Source organism: Poecilia formosa, unplaced genomic scaffold (genome assembly GCF_000485575.1).
Source record: "Poecilia formosa unplaced genomic scaffold, Poecilia_formosa-5.1.2 Scaffold308, whole genome shotgun sequence".
NCBI lineage: Eukaryota > Metazoa > Chordata > Actinopteri > Cyprinodontiformes > Poeciliidae > Poecilia > Poecilia formosa.
Genome location: NW_006800247.1, coordinates 495,819 through 513,304, shown reverse-complemented (window position 1 = coordinate 513,304; position 17,486 = coordinate 495,819). Strand labels below are relative to the sequence as shown.

General features: G+C 35.7%; 2 protein-coding genes across 2 annotated transcripts in view; one reads left to right on the top strand and one right to left on the bottom strand.

Annotated features, from left to right (window-relative positions):
* pelo (pelota mRNA surveillance and ribosome rescue factor) overlaps positions 1-5,085 on the bottom strand; it is a 7,882-nt gene extending 2,797 nt beyond the window's left edge. The window contains exons 1-7 of the mRNA XM_007572793.2: positions 4,864-5,085; positions 4,207-4,299; positions 2,877-3,027; positions 2,363-2,453; positions 1,716-1,879; positions 511-571; positions 270-431 (exon numbers count right to left, since the gene is read on the bottom strand). Of these exons, the coding sequence (XP_007572855.1) occupies positions 270-431; positions 511-571; positions 1,716-1,879; positions 2,363-2,453; positions 2,877-3,027; positions 4,207-4,299; positions 4,864-4,904 (763 nt within the window). The 5' untranslated portion in view covers positions 4,905-5,085. The remainder of the gene's footprint in view (positions 1-269; positions 432-510; positions 572-1,715; positions 1,880-2,362; positions 2,454-2,876; positions 3,028-4,206; positions 4,300-4,863) is intronic.
* Positions 5,086-6,219: 1,134 nt separating this feature from the next.
* On the top strand, positions 6,220-17,243 carry ppp1cab (protein phosphatase 1, catalytic subunit, alpha isozyme b). Its single transcript, XM_007572792.2, has 7 exons — positions 6,220-6,628; positions 8,080-8,211; positions 10,941-11,171; positions 12,435-12,539; positions 13,862-14,085; positions 15,641-15,775; positions 16,444-17,243. The coding sequence occupies exons 1-7, from the start codon at positions 6,574-6,576 to the stop codon at positions 16,537-16,539; spliced, it is 978 nt and encodes a 325-aa protein (XP_007572854.1). The 5' UTR covers positions 6,220-6,573; the 3' UTR covers positions 16,540-17,243.
* Positions 17,244-17,486: the final 243 nt, after the last annotated feature.

Genomic DNA, 17,486 nt, shown 5'->3' with positions numbered 1-17,486 from the left:
GAGATGTGACGTCAACGCCTTAGGTGCAAAGAGCCCGTTCAGCGCCATACAGCACTGGCTCAGCTTCATTGTGACCAGCGGCGCCCTCTGCTGGACGGCGGCCAAATTACAACACTAAAAGAAGGACTACTCGGAAGTTATTAGCTAATCGATTGGAATTATTTTAATCTAGCAAATAATTAATTGACAATTAATAGTAAGTGGATTAATTGTTTGCATCCTTGTAGTAAAATCATCTGTTTAATTCAAAACGTTGCAGCAGCTCCTACCTTTGAGTGAGTATTTGTGGCCTGATGACGAGTGGACCAGCATGAATTTAGGTCGGTTTTCCAGCAGGACCTTGTTGTCCTGTCGCACCGCCTCTTTGAAGACATAGGCGTAAAACTGGTCCTTGACAAACCCGGGGCTCGCCACGAGGATGCACTTCACCACTGACAGCAACCAAAAAGCAAACCTTCATATGGATTAACAAATTAAAATAGAGAACTTGTAGTTTAGCTATTGTCCTACCCTCAAAATTAATGTGACGAAGAATCGCCTGCATCACCGCCTCGTAGAACCGCTCCAGCGCCTGGAGAAAAGAAAAGAAAAAACTATTTCTGTAAGATACATGTGCTGTACTGCTGCTTACTTTGAAGTGTATATTTATGAAGTGGAAGAAATATATTTAATGAATATGTGTGACATATTCAGTCTTTCTGATCAGTCATAAACGTGTAGTGAAAAAGCAGCAGGTGAGGCAGAAAGTACCACGCCTCACTGACAGGGGGCGTTGCTGAGCCCCATAGACACAACGAGCAACAGGGATTCTTCTTCTACATATTTAAAAGACTGAAAACAGTCAGAGCGGAAAAATAAAGACAGAGCTGCACAGGGCCACTCTCTTGACAGAGATACGTGGAGAAGGATCAGAGTTGGGTAATAACTAGTTACATTTACTGGAGTAAATTTTGAAAAAATAAACTTTTAGGAGTACTTTTACTACGCTGTACTTTTTACTTTTACTTGAGTAATTTTATTATGAAGTATCTCTATTCTTGAGTAAAATTTCTGGATTTTCTACCCACTGAATGGAAAACAAACATGTTTAAACCAAACATCCACCAGACTCACAGCTTCAGTTTTTGTTAGTTTATAGTTTTTTCATTGAAAGAAACATTTCCTCTTCCTGATTTTGCTATTTTTTGTTATGTATATGAGTTATTGTCATTTTCCTCCGTAAAATACCAAAATTTACACTGAATTTTATATTTTAGTCCATCTGATGATGTAATTTTTAAAGATTAAATGATAATTTGGTCAGTCACTCAGTACTTAAGTAAACTTTTTACCAAATACTTTTTTAATCTGGAGTAATTTCTTGGATGGCTACTTTTTACTTTTACTTGAACATACATACAGTAGGTTGAAGTACTGCTACTTTTACTTGAGTATAATTTTTGCGTACTCCTCCCACCTCTGAGAATGATTGGTGATTGGACGTCATATAAAATATGAGATCGTACACAATTTTTAATCCTCAAAGCCAAAGAAAACATTAAAATATTTTTTTAAGTGACCTTATTAAATATTTTTAATCTTTCTTGCTAGTATATTAATAGTTATAGTCAAAATTTAAATAAAGCTTCTATATTGGCTTACAGTGTCGTTAGATTTATTGCTGTAATGAGACGAGATGAGGAGAAACCAAACGCCTGGCGCTGCAGCAGACTCACCTTCTCATGCTGGCTGCAGCTTCCCTTCCTCTTCCGAGGAATGGTGACCTCCACTTTGGCTCTCAGCAGGGTCATGGCGGGGGTCACCAGCACCACGTTGGCCAGGCCCTCCTGCATCACCACGGCCGCCACGTCTGCTCTCTGCACCGGATCACAGGCCTGCTCTGAAGTGGAGAAACGGACGCGCTTAACGGCGCCTCATGCAGGTTCAGGCCTTATTTATGTTTAGACTTTAGGAACCGAGGGCCAAAATCCCCAAACCGAAAGTATTCAGGGGCCAATTTTTTTCCCTTCCCCCAATTAAAAACACAAAAATATTGTTGTGAATTCTCAAGAAAAATAACTCAAGAAAAATTTTTTGTGTTGTATTTAATGTTTTCCATTTAAGAAGATATAAAGCTGCCTAAAAAGACCAAATTTGTACCATTATTGAATCAGAAGCCACACAAAATTAATCCAAGGGCCACAAATGGCCCACAGGCTGCACTTTGGACAACCTGGTTTGAAAAGTTTAAAATAAAAAAGGTTCAACATGAACAGAATGAATGATTGTGTAATTAAAAAGAGGATTTTAATCTCAGTGTCTTTTTTAATCCTGGTTAATTAAAGATTAAATTTAAAAAAATATGTTTTTGTGTTTATGTTACCGATCCGATCCAGAACCACGCTGTCCCAGCATTTCTTAGCCAGAGTGAACTTCCTGTTGAGCTCCAGCTCGATGGTGTGGTACGCCCCCATCTGGAGAAAAGACGTCATGACAGCCACATTTTAGAGATACAGAAATAAGAGACAGACAGACAGGAAACAAAGAACAAAAAATAGAAAGAAAGGGAGGAAGAATGAAAGACTAAGAAAGAAACTAGGAAAAAATAAAGAGACTAGAAAAAGGGGAAGAAAGTGTAAAAAAAGACGAGAAAGACTAGGAAAAGAGAGACTAAGAAAACTCAAGAATGAAAGAGTGGAAGAAAAAAGAAAGAAAATGTAAAAAAGAGTAAAAAAAAAAGGAAGAATAATGAAAGAGTTTCTCTGTTTTTGTTTCACCTGCATTGATCTAATTTCCCAGATATTTCTGTCTATTAATAAAATACGTTTTCATACAGAAGAAAAACTGAACTTTCTTTAAATGTAAATAATAAAAAGCTTTCGAGTAAAGTGTCGGACCTTGACATACTGGTTCTCCTCGATGTTGGTGCCCTTGACTCTGAGCTGACAGGCCTGCGAGTCGAAGTCGATGGCCTCCACAGACAGAGTCAGAGTGGTCCGAACCCTGGAGCTGCCCACGCTTCCTGTGGTCGACTCGGTCTGCACCTTCCTGTGGGAGACAGCAGACAGCAAAGCTGCACTCATACTGCAGGCCTTCATGCTCAATTCACATTTATTTGGTTAAATCAGACTTTTTCTTCCTTTTTTGGGGGTTGCGTGGCTGTTCACATTTCCCAACTTAAGTGACTTGTATGTGATCTCCAGTGTGAACTGCAAACGACCTGAACGTGTCCCGCATGTGCAGTAGAGGGCGCAATAATGTCACACATAGAGAGCATGCTCAGTGATTTGCCAACCACCATTAAAAAGAAGAAGAAGCTCAATGTTTGCGGAAGTAAACATGGATGCTAATGGTGTAGAACATCTTACGGTTTTGAAGTTGTTGTCCGACCGATGTTCTATCTGTGCTGCCTCATCTGTGATGCTAACGTACATTACGTAGCATCGATACGTAGCATCGATACGTAGCATCAATATGTAGCATCGATATGTAGCATCGATATGTAGCATTGATACGTAGCATCAATACGTAGCATCGATGTACGCATTACCACAAGGCAGGACGGATTAATGGGTAGCACAGACAGAACACCGGAGCGGCACATTAACGACTTAATGGTGATTTTTTTATTTCTATATATCTATAAAGTTTCAGAAAAATATTAAAATATTATTTCTGTGCTGGAGGAGACAGTAACATCTCTGTTATTTTCATGCAGCAGACTAGAATCTACAAATGACTATTCAGAATTATGGTGGTTATGTAACGATTGTGGTGGTGAAAACAGCAGGAAGGAGCGCATTAATGCTTATCTAGTAATTACAGGAGTAATTACCATCTAATTATGTGTTGTGTTATCAATCAGCAGAGTTAAAATGTCGAAGCATTTTTATCAGATCGCTGTGCCCCAGCACTGATTTTTTCTTCTTTTTGTTATTTTCCCAGATCATCAAATAAATTTGTGCTAAAAGCAGCTTTCAAATGGTGACTATGAAGGAAAGAAGCTCTTCCTACCAGGAATTAATCACCATTATTGAATTAATCATCAACTAATTCGGGATTTGACTAATCGCAGCAGAGCAGCTCTGTCAGGGCAGTAAATAAGCCAAAACTGTACAAAAAATATATTCATATGTTTCGCACCTAAGATAAAAACACCTTTATATTTAAGTATGTTTTAGAAAATGGCCGGTTTCCTGTCTTGATGTTATGGACATTAATGTTTACCTGATGGTTGAGGCTCTCAGGCTGTCCCCCACTTGGAGCAGGTTATAGGTGTGCCACATGTCCTCCGCCTCCTCTGGCACCAGAGTAACCTGACTGAGGAAGAATAAACACATATTCAACAGTTTTGTTAATTAATTAAAATATGCTTATAATAGAATATTATCTGGGTGAATAATAAAATAAAATCAAGAAAACCCTGATCATCTTCTTCATGAAAAACTGTCTCCAATCAGAGGTTTTATCAAATTCGCTGTAATACGGACTGCTACAGGAGGTCTTTCCTGCCCACAGCCATCTCCATCTACAATAGCTCTGTAATTAAATTCGTTACATTTTATTTCCTTTTGGGATCAATACAGCATTTTTTAAATTAATTTGAATTTAATTAGAAAGGTGCACACATTAAATGACGCATGTTGATACAGTAATTAGGCGTAGATAAGTTATGACATAAATGTTGCTGCTTGCTCATAGTTTTATGCTTAGTCACAGAAAAGTTATAATCTGGACACACCTTAGCAATGCTTTTATGCATTTTTACAAACCCCTTCGCCCGTTAAAGCAGGAGTAGATGCAACTTACACATGCTCGTTTACGTCTACGGTGACACATTTACCAAATAGCATGCTTTTTTAGCTTGCTAACATTAGCACTTACCCGGCATTATCTTTCTCAATATCTTTATTGAGCAACTTCATGGTGGGACGATGGTAAAATGTCAACACAAGTGTTAGCCTAAGCTATCGAGGTTCGCGTTTGACCAAGTTAGATACATTTTTATACCGATAGGAGCGCAAACTAAGAAAAAGCCATGTCTTAACTTTAGAATGAATCACTCAGTTCATGTTGCCAGGCGCTGAGGCATTACGTCACGAGAAAATACGTCTTTCCATTTGGGTCACTTCCGTGGGCGTTTCTATGGCAAGCTATTTTATCATTTAATACTTACACGTGATGATTAAAGCATGGATCATTCTTCAGTTCCAGATTTTATTCTAAACCACAGTGCCAGTTTGTAGGAAATGTGTTGAGGTGGGTAATATAGTTAATTGTATTTATACTTTAGTAACTTTTTATGAAAAAAAACTTTTAAATTTAAATTCAGAAATACTTTATTAATACTGAAGAGCACCTAAATGTTATTATAATTCATATTATTATATTATAATTCATATTCATATTATCCAAGGCTCTTCTACATCTACAAAAATAGATTTTGTAGATGTTGATGGCTGTGGGCAGGAAGGATATTCTGTAGCAGTCTGTATTACAGTGCATCTGAAAAGCCTCTGACTGAAGACACACTGTTGTTGTATAACGATGCAGTACATGCCTGCCAATAATATTTTTTTCATTTAATTGAAAGTTTTACCAATGCATAAAGTTATTTATAAACAATCAAACTTATTTTTAGATACTTGCCATTCTGTAGTTCTGAACTGAAATATCATTTCATTAAGGAAGTGTAGACACTGAGGGAGTATTTCATATTAGATATCTGTAATGCGGTATTTAAAAAAAAAACTTTGTTGATCCCAAAGGGAAATTAAATGTTGGACTATCTCCGATTAGTCAATTTTCCTCCAATTTAGTCATTAAACTGATGTTACCTAATGCAATCTGTTTGTAAAATAACTTTGATGTTTTTTCAAACCAATGTAATGGTTCCCACAAGAGTTCTGGGAACTGTGAATTTTTTTTACACATGTTAAATTTAATTTTCAACTATTAAAATTACTGTTCAGATCTGAATAATTGTCATTGTTTAAAAATGACACAATGATCAAAAATTTGTCATAAATGTTGTTTTGATTATATGACACCACAGCCTACCGTATATACCGAGAACGACTATGCGTTCTTTTTTTTTATTGTAACTTTAAGATAACCAAATGCTGACATACTTCGAATACAGCCAATCCAGGAGACGAGACAACGCACTAGATCCCGCCTACATATGAAAACTAACCAATCGCAGCGCAAAAACAGTCTTACCACTTCCGTTCACAGTCGCTTTGAGCTAACACTCTTCTAGCCTTTTTTTTGTCGATGGCATGGTGCTAGTGGCTGCGGCATAAACGGGGTTGTCACGGGAAAAAATACTGACATTTAAAAGCTAATTGGAATAATAACTAAAAATATATTGACAATTTACTATTTTTGCAGCACATGTCAGCCATCACATCCTCATTAATTGAACTCCCGGCCTCAGACTTTGAGGTTGACAGTTTTTCCCCAAGGTTAGTGAGCTAGCGCGCTAACGATAGCCGATTAAAGTAGTTAGGCTAACAGTAACTCGGTAGCCACTTTAAGCCGCCGCATCTTTATTTTATCGATTATTCCAAGATCCAAACATAGGGTAATAAAATGGCGGAAGCCGACAAGTTGAACATCGACTCCATTATACAGCGCCTGCTCGAAGGTAAGACTAAGAATATACATTTATCCGCACATAGGTGCCATTTTAGCGAACAGGGAAGCCGCCAATGCTAGGCGAGTTAGTCATCTTTGGCGTCTTGCAAACGAAGCTGAACATTTAAATTGTGCAGCATCAGCTTGGTTTAATCAGCGCTATTTCTAACATTTTAAACCTGTTTTTTCCCCCTAACCTTACATTGACACTTTAAGGAAGAAAAGAATGATGGATGCCTTATTTCAGATTTGGGCAAAAATGTAAACTTTGAGTCGAGATAAAGCCTCCAGTGTTCCAGTGTATTTCTTGAAATGTTGAATTTGCTTGAATTTTTTTCCAAATCATCTTTGATGATCTAAAAGGTGGGAATTTTGAATAGCTAAAATAAAAACAATAACAGTTATCAAAAAGTGTGCACAAATGTAGGCATATTAACAACATTTTTGAAATGATTGTATTTGAAATTATGTTTATTTTAACACAATTTCATCCTATTTGTAGGTTAGAAATTAGAGGGTAACCATTCAGGCTTCCTGAGTGATTAAAATGTTTGGTTTTCTTTCAGTTCTGACTTGTCGATTTTAGATTTTGAGCTTTTCTTTTTTTTTAAAAAAAAAGAAGAAAAAAGAGTATAATACATAAAACAGAAAAAAAAATGTGTCACTGGTTCTAAGATAAAGATGGAAGATTTTATTTGATCATGAAAATTAATAAATTACTTTTGTTTTAATAAATCATGTATCCAATCTATAGCTGATCTTTCTATCAGAATTTAAAATAAAAATTATTATACATGTTTAATAGTTGCTGATATTAGGGTGTTTGCAAGATTATGTTCAATCAAATGAATATAAAAATATTTTTATATACTTTTGAATTGTATTGCAAAAATTGTGGATGCTAAAATAAAAATATATATTTTGCATATAAAAAAAATATTTTTATTTTTTAATAAAGCCATTGGAAGATAATTAATTTTGGAGAACGGCACCTTCTTTGTTGAACAATCGATTGTTCTGACGATTAATCGATTGTTCTGACGATTAGTCAATTGTTTTCACGATTAGTCGGATTTTGTAAATGGCATACTCTGTAGAGTTTTCATTTAACCACTTAAGCCTTTTTTTAAAGGACATTCAATCCTTTCCTGTTATCTTTTTTTGGCTATTTCTCTTCTAATATTTCTCTTCTAATATTTCTACTTCCAGACATAAAATATCACAATTATTGATTGAGAAATCTGAAAATTGTCTTTTAAAAGAGACTTAAATATTAGCTGCATTCTTGTAAAAATCATCCTTAGATCCTGTATAAAACTAATTTTCAAAAGTAGAGATGGAATAGTCAGTACCAATTTGTATTTTTGGGCACAAAATGATGAATCTATTTAAATTCAGACTATTAAGAGGAGTTGTTTTTTATTGACAAACTTTTTGTTCTGTTTTGTTTTATCTGCAAAGTGAAAGGATCCAGACCCGGTAAAAACGTTCAGCTGACAGAGAATGAAATCCGTGGCCTCTGCCTGAAGTCTCGGGAGATTTTCCTCAGCCAGCCAATCCTGCTAGAACTGGAGGCGCCCCTCAAGATTTGCGGTGAGCCTCGGGGTCAAGGGTCATCTTCAAGAGCATTTTCACACACTTGAGTTTGGGAGGACAGTTGTTGTACCTCTGTGGATTATTTTAACATTATGGTGAATTCTCTAAAGAGGTGGAAAACTGTAGTAGGGCTGCAACTAATGATTATTTTAGTAGTTAATTAATCTGTCGATTATTCTGATGATTAATTGATTGTTTTGGTGATTAATCAATTAATCGAGTTTATAAATGGCACTTTCTATAGATTTTTCATTTAGCCACTTAAGTCTTTTTCTGTGCTATTTTAGAAATAAATTAAAAGATGCAAATAAATAAATTAATTCCCTTTTAAATAAGAAGATAAACATTTTCTTACCTAAAATGCAATAATTTATTAAATCTGAACCGAGTGAAACTAAAACTGCCACTTAAGGAGTTTTGGCCAAAACATTTTATAGTAAAAGGTGTTTTTATCTTAAATGCAAAATATATGCATTTTAAATACAATTTTGCATTCATTATGTTGTTTTTTTCCCCAGTATGTAGTCTTTCCTTGAGCCTTTATTCCCATTAATAATTAAATGACGACTGTTTCAGGAATTGATTAATCACAACAAATTTGATTAATCATTTCAGCTCTAACTGTTGCAGGATTTAATAAGCATTTGGATTTGACTTTCTCTTATTAAAAGCCTGCAGAGATGTTTTATTTTTGTTGTTGTCTTGCCGCTGCTGTGTTGTTTTGCAGTGCAAGTCTCCTTGGACTTGTTCTCCTGAGTCTTTGTGCTGATGACACCATTCAGTGTTACTTCATAGGAACAGTGTGTGGAGTTCAGAAAGTGACAGAGTTTGCAGTACTCTGCAGAAAACGGAGAGAGAAAAAATCACTACAGTACGGCTGAAACTAATGATTATTTTAGTAATCAATTATTCTAATGATTAATTGATTAGTTGTCTAGATAATGTGGCTCTTTCTGCAGATTTTTTATTTAACTTCTTAAGCTTTTTTAAATACAATATTAGAAATGCATTTAAAAATGCAATTAAACAAATTAATTCTTGCATGAGAAAATAAATAATTTATTGCTTAAAATGCAACATGGCTCAGAACATGTTTACTGAGAAAAGGTTTTCTTTACCTTAAATGCAAACTGTGTATAATTATGTACAGTTATGGCTTAATTACAATTTTAACTGTTATTTCAGCCCTTTTTTTTATGGATATATATACTCCAGTTAATGATTCATCAATTACTAAATTAGTCAACGATTATTTCAACAATTGATTAATCACGATTAATCGTTTCTGCCCTACATTACAGCACTAAATTCAGGCTCACATCTTGAGTTTTTTCTGCTGAAAATCTACAGATTATTGGATATTTTGTTAAATAATGATTGATGTGAAAAATTAATGCTTCCCCCAAAGAAAGTGTTGAACCTTTAGCTTTTTGTTGTCAGACAAGATAATCACACTTTTAACCACTTTAATGTTTGTTCTTTTAAATATAGTGTTATTTAATATCTATTTGACCAATAATTAGTGCTGCAGTTCAGCCAGGAGTTTAATTTTACGTTTTGGCTGAAAAGATTTAATGTTTTTAGGTTTAAAAAGTGGCACAAAGTTTGGTTTCTCCATTTGTTTTAGCTTAATTACAGTTTAAAGTCGGACCTCCTTACAGCAGTGGTGTCCAAACTTTCTGCCAAGGTTCACAGTTCTTTTTATTTTTAATAATAAAATGGTTGGTTCTTGTACCTTTTTAAAAATTTTATCCACCTAAACATGCATGCAGTTATGGAAATGAACTAAAAAGTCTGAATTATTTTAGAAAAGAAAAATCACTGAGGATCTAAAACAGAAAAATAGGATTTCACTTCCCAAATTTTTGGTTTAGTTTTTCTTATTTGGACTAGAAAATGTTTTTTAGTCTAAACTCTGAAACAAAAACGGGACACAAGGTCACTCTGTTTATTAAGCTGCTTTTAGAAAAAACTGCTGCATATTGAGATTCAACAATATGCTAAAGAATGAAGAAACCTGCTTAATAAATTTGGTTCTATTTAACATTTTTAAAATTATTTTAAGGTTTTGTCATCCTAATAGATGAAAAACAAGCAGTCTAACTGCATCAACCATCTCTGCTTGCGGGACAAGTTTCCCAATGGAGAAAATGGAAAACTATCAATCCTGACAATAAGGACAGTTTCAGTTTAAAAAAAAAAACATTATTAATTGGATTTTATTGTGAAAAATCAAAATTCTTCTAATTCTTATAAGAAATTTATCACAATAACTTTTTATTGAAAAACATTTTTTTTTTTTTTTTTTTCAAAATTAGCGATAAGCAAATTTATTTTCCTAATTTCAATTTAGGCAGTGAAAGCCCAGACGATGTTAAAAGGGAGTTGTTTCTGCCTACGTGACCCCGTACTTGCTCAACATGTAGTCTGGGCATCCTCAGATGAAATCTTTGAATTTTATGGATTAATTTTTATTTTAGTAATCAGATTTGTTTCTCTCTAGCTGCCTCTGAATGACTGTTGTTAGTCAAATTTTAATTAAAATCAAGCTCAATTCTATGGAGGACCAAAACTGACATAATTAAAAACAAAAGCAGACATTTGTTTTTAAAAATGTCTTGACAAAAACGCACAGATAAAGAAAAGGCTACACAAAATGGATACATTTCTGTTTTATTTTTGTCATTTTCGGTCTTCCATACGATCCTGCACTTTGCCCCCTCCAGGCGATGTTCATGGGCAGTACTACGACCTTCTGAGGCTGTTTGAATACGGAGGCTTCCCACCAGAGAGCAACTACCTGTTCCTGGGCGACTATGTGGACAGAGGGAAGCAGTCGCTGGAGACCATCTGCCTCCTGCTGGCCTACAAGATCAAATACCCAGAAAACTTCTTCCTGCTGAGGGGAAACCACGAGTGCGCCTCCATTAACAGAATATACGGCTTCTACGATGAGTGTAAGTCATGAAAAATTCAGACTGAATTCGTTTATCCACCGAAGAAGTTTGGTTTGGTAGAGCTTATCGAAAGTAGCTCGATAAGCTATCAGTTTAGTCAGTTTATTCACGTTCAACAGAAAGTAGTCTAAAAATCCAGTAATTAATCCCAATTAGTAAATTATATACATGTTTCTTTCCTTAATTTAGCAGCTTTTCTGTTGTTTTGTTTTGAATTGAGTGTTTGAAATCTTTGAAAATGTTTTAATTTCTACCAATTTTTTTCGATGTTGATTTCTGTATAAAGTCCTTGATATTCAGGCTGCACAGTTTTGTGATAAAATGCAATCTACCATTTGATTCAAAGCCTAAATTTGGAAAATGTTATTTAAAGATGAAACCAGATATTTAAAGATAATAAAAAACAGAAACATTTTTCTCTCACTGTTTGAACTTAAATCAGACTAAACCTTTATTGTTTTAGGTTATTGTCTCCAACATTTATTTGCTAAGTCCAGAAAACCTAAACATTTTTTTAGTAACGTTTTCAGACCAGTCGGGTGTAAAGGGTTTGTGTGTAAGAGACAAGTTTCAAAACAAAAAATGGTGTTATATTTTACTTTTTTGCCCCGGCTTTAAAATGTAAAATAGAATCACAAGATATATTAATAATTGTAGTAAATTATATAATGCTGAACAGAAATAGTTTTCTTTAGTTAATTTGTATTATTTTTCTCTTCAAAGTGCATCGCTGGAAAAGTATAAAAACTTACCTGAAAAGTACTTGAGTTTTTACTGTGGGAAAAGTGTATGGCCCAGTCAAAGTCCAGACATAAATCCAGTTGCAAATGTGTGGCAAGACTTAAACATTTATTATTCTGTGAAGTTTAAAGTGCTCAGAAATTAACTGGTAGACGTGGAAGGGAAAGCTGAGAGTGTGGCTCATCCAGTCAGATTTACTTTGAGCTGTTTTTCAAACTGGAACGGCAAACATTTTATCATTTTTAAACTTTTCAGACCCAAAAATTTGAATCGTCAGGTCCAGTTTCAGAAATCTGCAATCGGTGCACCTTTACTTTCACTTGGTTCTGTTTCACAAACTATTAACTTCGTTTAGCTGAATGCAAATGCATGCCACACTTTTCAGATTTTATCTGCAAAAAAGAAAAGTGCAGATTACATAACTTTCCCTTCTCTTCTGCATGCAGTCCCGTTGAAACGCGCTGTAGTTCGCAGCAGAGTGAAATTATCCAACATTCAGATTTTCTGATGATTCTCTCACAGGTAAAAGGCGATACAACATAAAGCTGTGGAAGACCTTCACCGACTGCTTCAACTGTTTGCCCGTCGCTGCCATCGTTGACGAGAAGATCTTCTGTTGCCATGGAGGTATCCTCCTCTCCCCGTCTCTCATCTGTTGTTTCTGTTGCAGCCAAACGAGCGTAAAATTCACTCTATTTATGTCCCGTTTCCAGAGAGTCAGTGTTTGGCTACTTAGGTGGATTTTTATCCTACTCTTATTAGGATTTACATTTGGAAAACATCTGATAAAACAGTTAAGGATCTGGAGAATGTTGTAGGTAATCACTCAACACATCCGCTGAGAATAAATATTAGTGTTTCACAGTGAATGTGTGTGTTTGTAGGTTTGGAGAAATTAAAAAGCATGTGAAAGTGGGCTCAGACAAAATGGCGGCGTCGAGTGAAAATATGTAAACACAGACTGCTGATCTGTAAACTCTGGTTACATAAGAGAGAGTGAACACATGAAGGAGCTTTACCTTGCAGGAGGACGACGATGGAGCTTAAATCTAAATCCGGTTTAATCACTTTTGTAGTTTGCAGAATTAAATTTAAAAGTTAGTTTGGTTGTCTTGTTCTGGGTATATGCAGGAACTTCACATTTCTGCACTTTTTGAAGAAAAAATAATTATCGATCAATTAAACCCGTAGGAGGGTTGTGGAGAAACTCCATGGCGGTCGTGCAATTTCTGATTGAGAATTGTGTGTGTGTGTGTGTGTGTGTGTGTGTGTGTGTGTGTGTATAAAATTCAAAGTGAAGTCTTTAGATACACATTAACATGAATCCAGCATGAAACAAATGCAGTAACATGACATTCCTTTAGTGAATTTGAACCAGGTGAATTTTGGCTAAAACACATTTTCAGATGCAGGTGTTTTTTTTTTTTTTACTTGAATGGAAAATGTATGCAGTTTTTTGTCTATATTCTCCATTTAATCATTAATTACTAAAGTGGTTGACGATTACTTCAAAAACCAATTAATCAAAATTAATCCGATTAATCGCTTTAACTTCCATAAATATATACAAAGTTTTTTGTTTTTTCTTAAATGCAAAATGTTTGTATATTTTGTACAGTTTTGACTGAGTTACTGCTATGAAAATGTTTGTTCAGAAAATTGCCCTTTTTTTTGAGTCTATACACTTAATCTACACTTAATCGATTATATGTTGACGATTATTTCAATAATTGATTAATCACGGTTAATTTGATTAATCGTTTTGGCCCATATCTGTAAATGCTTACATTTATTGAAGTTTTTAAATCCCCACTGATACCTGGTGATTAAACAGCATCATCTCTGTGGAACTGGTTCAGTTTCTTGCACTTTAAATGCTCTAAATCAGAAATATTGGTATGTTTTCTGCTGATTATGCTGCTTTTAACCCGGGCACTGTTCGTGTTTAGGCCTTTCCCCAGACCTCCAGTCCATGGAGCAGGTCAGGAGGGTCATGCGTCCCACCGACGTGCCCGACCAGGGCCTCCTCTGCGACCTGCTGTGGGCCGACCCGGACAAGGACGTGCTGGGCTGGGGCGAGAACGACCGCGGCGTCTCCTTCACCTTCGGCGCAGACGTGGTCACCAAGTTCCTGCACAGACACGACATGGACCTGATTTGTCGAGCCCATCAGGTCGGTGTGGAGGTTTAACTTTTTCATGAGAGATGTCAGCAAAAGCAGAGCGACTTGTCCTCCAGCTGAATTGATTATTATTTGTATTCGGTTTTAGAATAATCTGGTAGGACAAAGGAATGTTTTTATTCGAGGCGTGTTCAGCTTGTTGGAACCTGTTTCTGCAAGGCTCGGCTCTCTCTGCGCTCACGCTGTTCCTGTCGGCTGGAAACTTCCTCTCTGAATTCACAGCAAGCTGGTTGATGACTTTCAAATGTTTTGTGGAAGTGCAGCAGGTGGAACTTCTCAAAAAACAACAATGAAAGCTGAAGCTCAGTTATACTTCTCTCCAAGTTGTAAATATTGGCTGTTGATTTCTGTTAGTTTACGGTTGTAGATTGTACATAAATGTTATATTGCTAATATTTCTATACTTGTATATTTACTAGTTTCCCTTCCTACCTACTTTACCTTTTCCTACTTCTAGGACTTAATTAGAGCTTAATTAATCGGCTCAGTTGTGATTAATCGGCTCAGTTGTGATTAATCGGCTCAGTTGTGATTAATCGGCTCAGTTGTGATTAATCGATTGTTGAAATAATGGTCTAATTTGGACAATACAGATATTTAAAAGTAAAACTGTGCAGTTTTATTAAAAGAACAGCACAGTCAGAGCAACAATTAAGCCCAAACTGAACAAAAAAATATAAACATTTTACATTTAAGATGAAAAACGTTCTTTGTCTGCAAAAATATTTTACACAGAAATTGTAAAGTGGCAGATTTACGTTCACCTGGTTCAAACTCCTACTAAACACCTTTTTTATCCAATTATTAATTAGTTAATCTAAAAAATTAACCAGCCCTACACTGTATTGATAAGACGAACAGAAAGGGCTGAACTTTTTACATGTTGATTTTTTTAAAAGTACTTTTTAGCTGCACATGCTACAAATGATAGAGTACACTAAAGGAATATGTTGCTGCATTTTAGGCAGTATAGTGTTTTTCTCATTTAGGAAAGGAATTTAGTTATTTATTAGCATTTTTAATGTATTTTTAATACTGTCAAAATCAGTCAAAGCGGTTGAAAAATTGGTATAATGTGCTAATTTTTTACTTGATTAATCGTTGGAATACTCAATTGATACAACAATCAATTAATAGTACGAATAATAAATTAATCAGTAGAACAATCGATTAATTGTCTGAAAAATTGATTAATTATTGGGATAGTTGGTTAATCTTTGGGGAAATCGATTAATCGTCTGTCAATAGAATAATCGATTACTCAGATAATTGTTAGCCGTATCGTCATTAATAGCATCAAATGTTCTCTAGATCTTAAAACCTTTGTTAGAATCAGTGATAAACACACGTTAGCGTCTGGAAGGAGCATTTTAACTCCCACCTGAACTACTGAGAGTTTGGGGAGGGGAGAACAAATTTTAATGTTTTTAATTCTTTTTTTTTTTATCCATTTTTTTTCTTTTTTGTGTGTATTTTTTTTTGGTTTAAAAACATTTTTATTTGCTCGCTCTGCTGTGTTTTGAGCGTCTCCTGCGTCTGTTTTCAGGTGGTTGAGGACGGTTATGAGTTCTTTGCTAAGCGGCAGCTGGTGACGCTGTTTTCAGCCCCAAACTACTGCGGCGAGTTCGACAACGCAGGAGCCATGATGAGCGTAGACGAGACCCTCATGTGTTCATTCCAGGTGAGCGTTACACCTGAATCTTTGAAAATGATGAAAAATAAAATCTACGTATCTACGCAGTTTTCCACCACAATACCTAACTCGATTTCCAATTTTAATAAATTTTTTAGCCTCTTGTAAAGAATTATAAATGACAGACGGAGTTTTAGGGCCACAAGAAATTTCTGTTTAATGGTGAGAATGAACGTCTGTACGTCCTAAAAATCTAAAAATAAGGGCTTAAAAGTAAGTTGGCCTTAAATCACAGGTCTTAAGTTGTGTCTTTACAGAACTATTTAATCGTATATTCTATGTATTTTTTTTCTCACTGGACTTTTCTGTCAAGACATCTACGATGCAGGCTGGCTAGCTAAATAGCTTTTTTGCACGTTTCATTCATTTAAAATAATTTTTTTTGATCTTCACAGTGTGTTCTTGCATTATTATTATGCCTTTACCATCATATTACTTAAAAATGGTCTCAAAACAACAACATTATCGTTATCGTAATAACTTCTGAGACAATTTATTGTCCAGCACAATTTAGCGTTGCAGTCCCACCGATACCAATTTTGATTTTCTTTTTTTTATTCCCATTATTGGAACTGATACAGATATTAATATCTACAGAAAAAACATGACTTTCTCTGTTTATTTATCGTTTCCTGGTGTATTTTTTCCTGTAACAGATCCTGAAACCCGCCGATAAGAAGCTGTTCTACGGCGGCGGAGGCGGCTTGGGGTCCGGCCGCCCCGTCACTCCTCCCAGGAAAGCTAAGAAATGACAGCAATAGTTTGCTTTTCGACCTCCGGCCCATCCCTCCTGCCCTCTCTACCTCTCTTCTCCTTTATTTCACCAAACAGCCAGAAATCAAACCTATACCCAGGGCTTTTTTTTTCTTCCTTTTTTATCTGTACTTCTTAAAACATTTAATGTAATGAATTGTCTGAGTGAGTGCGTGCGTGTGTGCGTGCGCGGACTATAAACTTGTCTCGTCTGCAGGTGAGCATTAAAATCACATGTACATTTTTGCAAATTTATTGAAAGGTTTATACTTTCCCCTTGCTCTGACCGCGTTGAAACCACAGGGTCGGTCTCTATGGCAACCAGACTGAAATCGCAGGGTGTTGTTTTGGGAGACAGGTTGCTGTCGCGGCGGCTTTGGCAGCATACTTATAGAGGGTAAGAGGGGGGAGGCTTGTTTTGTTTTCCCTGTTCCTGTACTGTAAAATCTCAAACACAGGTGTGTGTGTGTGTGTGTGTGCTTTGTGTCTTGCCTATTTTGCTGTGAGGAGTTGCATCATTTCCAAGCAAGAACACGCCGACACACACTCACAAACACAAATGACTCGTCAGATTCATATGAGCCAGAGCTGTAAAAACCCCCCATACAGTTTAGGTTTGTACAGATTTGATTACTTGAAAGAGATTTTTTGTGAATTCGTTTTGTAGTCTTTCATCAAGTTGACCAATAAACCGAGAATCTGAGCTGCCGTGTCTCCCTCTTCTTCTGTGTTTGTGTGATTATCAGTTTTACATTGAACACACGCTTATTCGCAGGAATTAAACTCTAAATTATTCACTGATTTAAACATTTTTGTTTCTTCTTAGATATCCAAGCAGGGTTTCTGTGCATCCTTAAAAAGTCTTAATTTCATGTATCTAAAATTAAGGCTCTAAAATGTCTTACATTTATTAGAACATTTTGAAGTTAACCTTAAACACTGCTTA

Excerpts from the sequence above, each read along its gene's own strand:
- ppp1cab (XM_007572792.2), top strand. The coding sequence starts at position 6,574 with ATGGCGGAAGCCGACAAGTTGAACATCGACTCCATTATACAGCGCCTG. Across the intron at positions 6,629-8,079 it reads TATACAGCGCCTGCTCGAAG|TGAAAGGATCCAGACCCGGT; the intron begins GTAAGACTAAGA and ends TTATCTGCAAAG. Across the intron at positions 8,212-10,940 it reads GGCGCCCCTCAAGATTTGCG|GCGATGTTCATGGGCAGTAC; the intron begins GTGAGCCTCGGG and ends TGCCCCCTCCAG.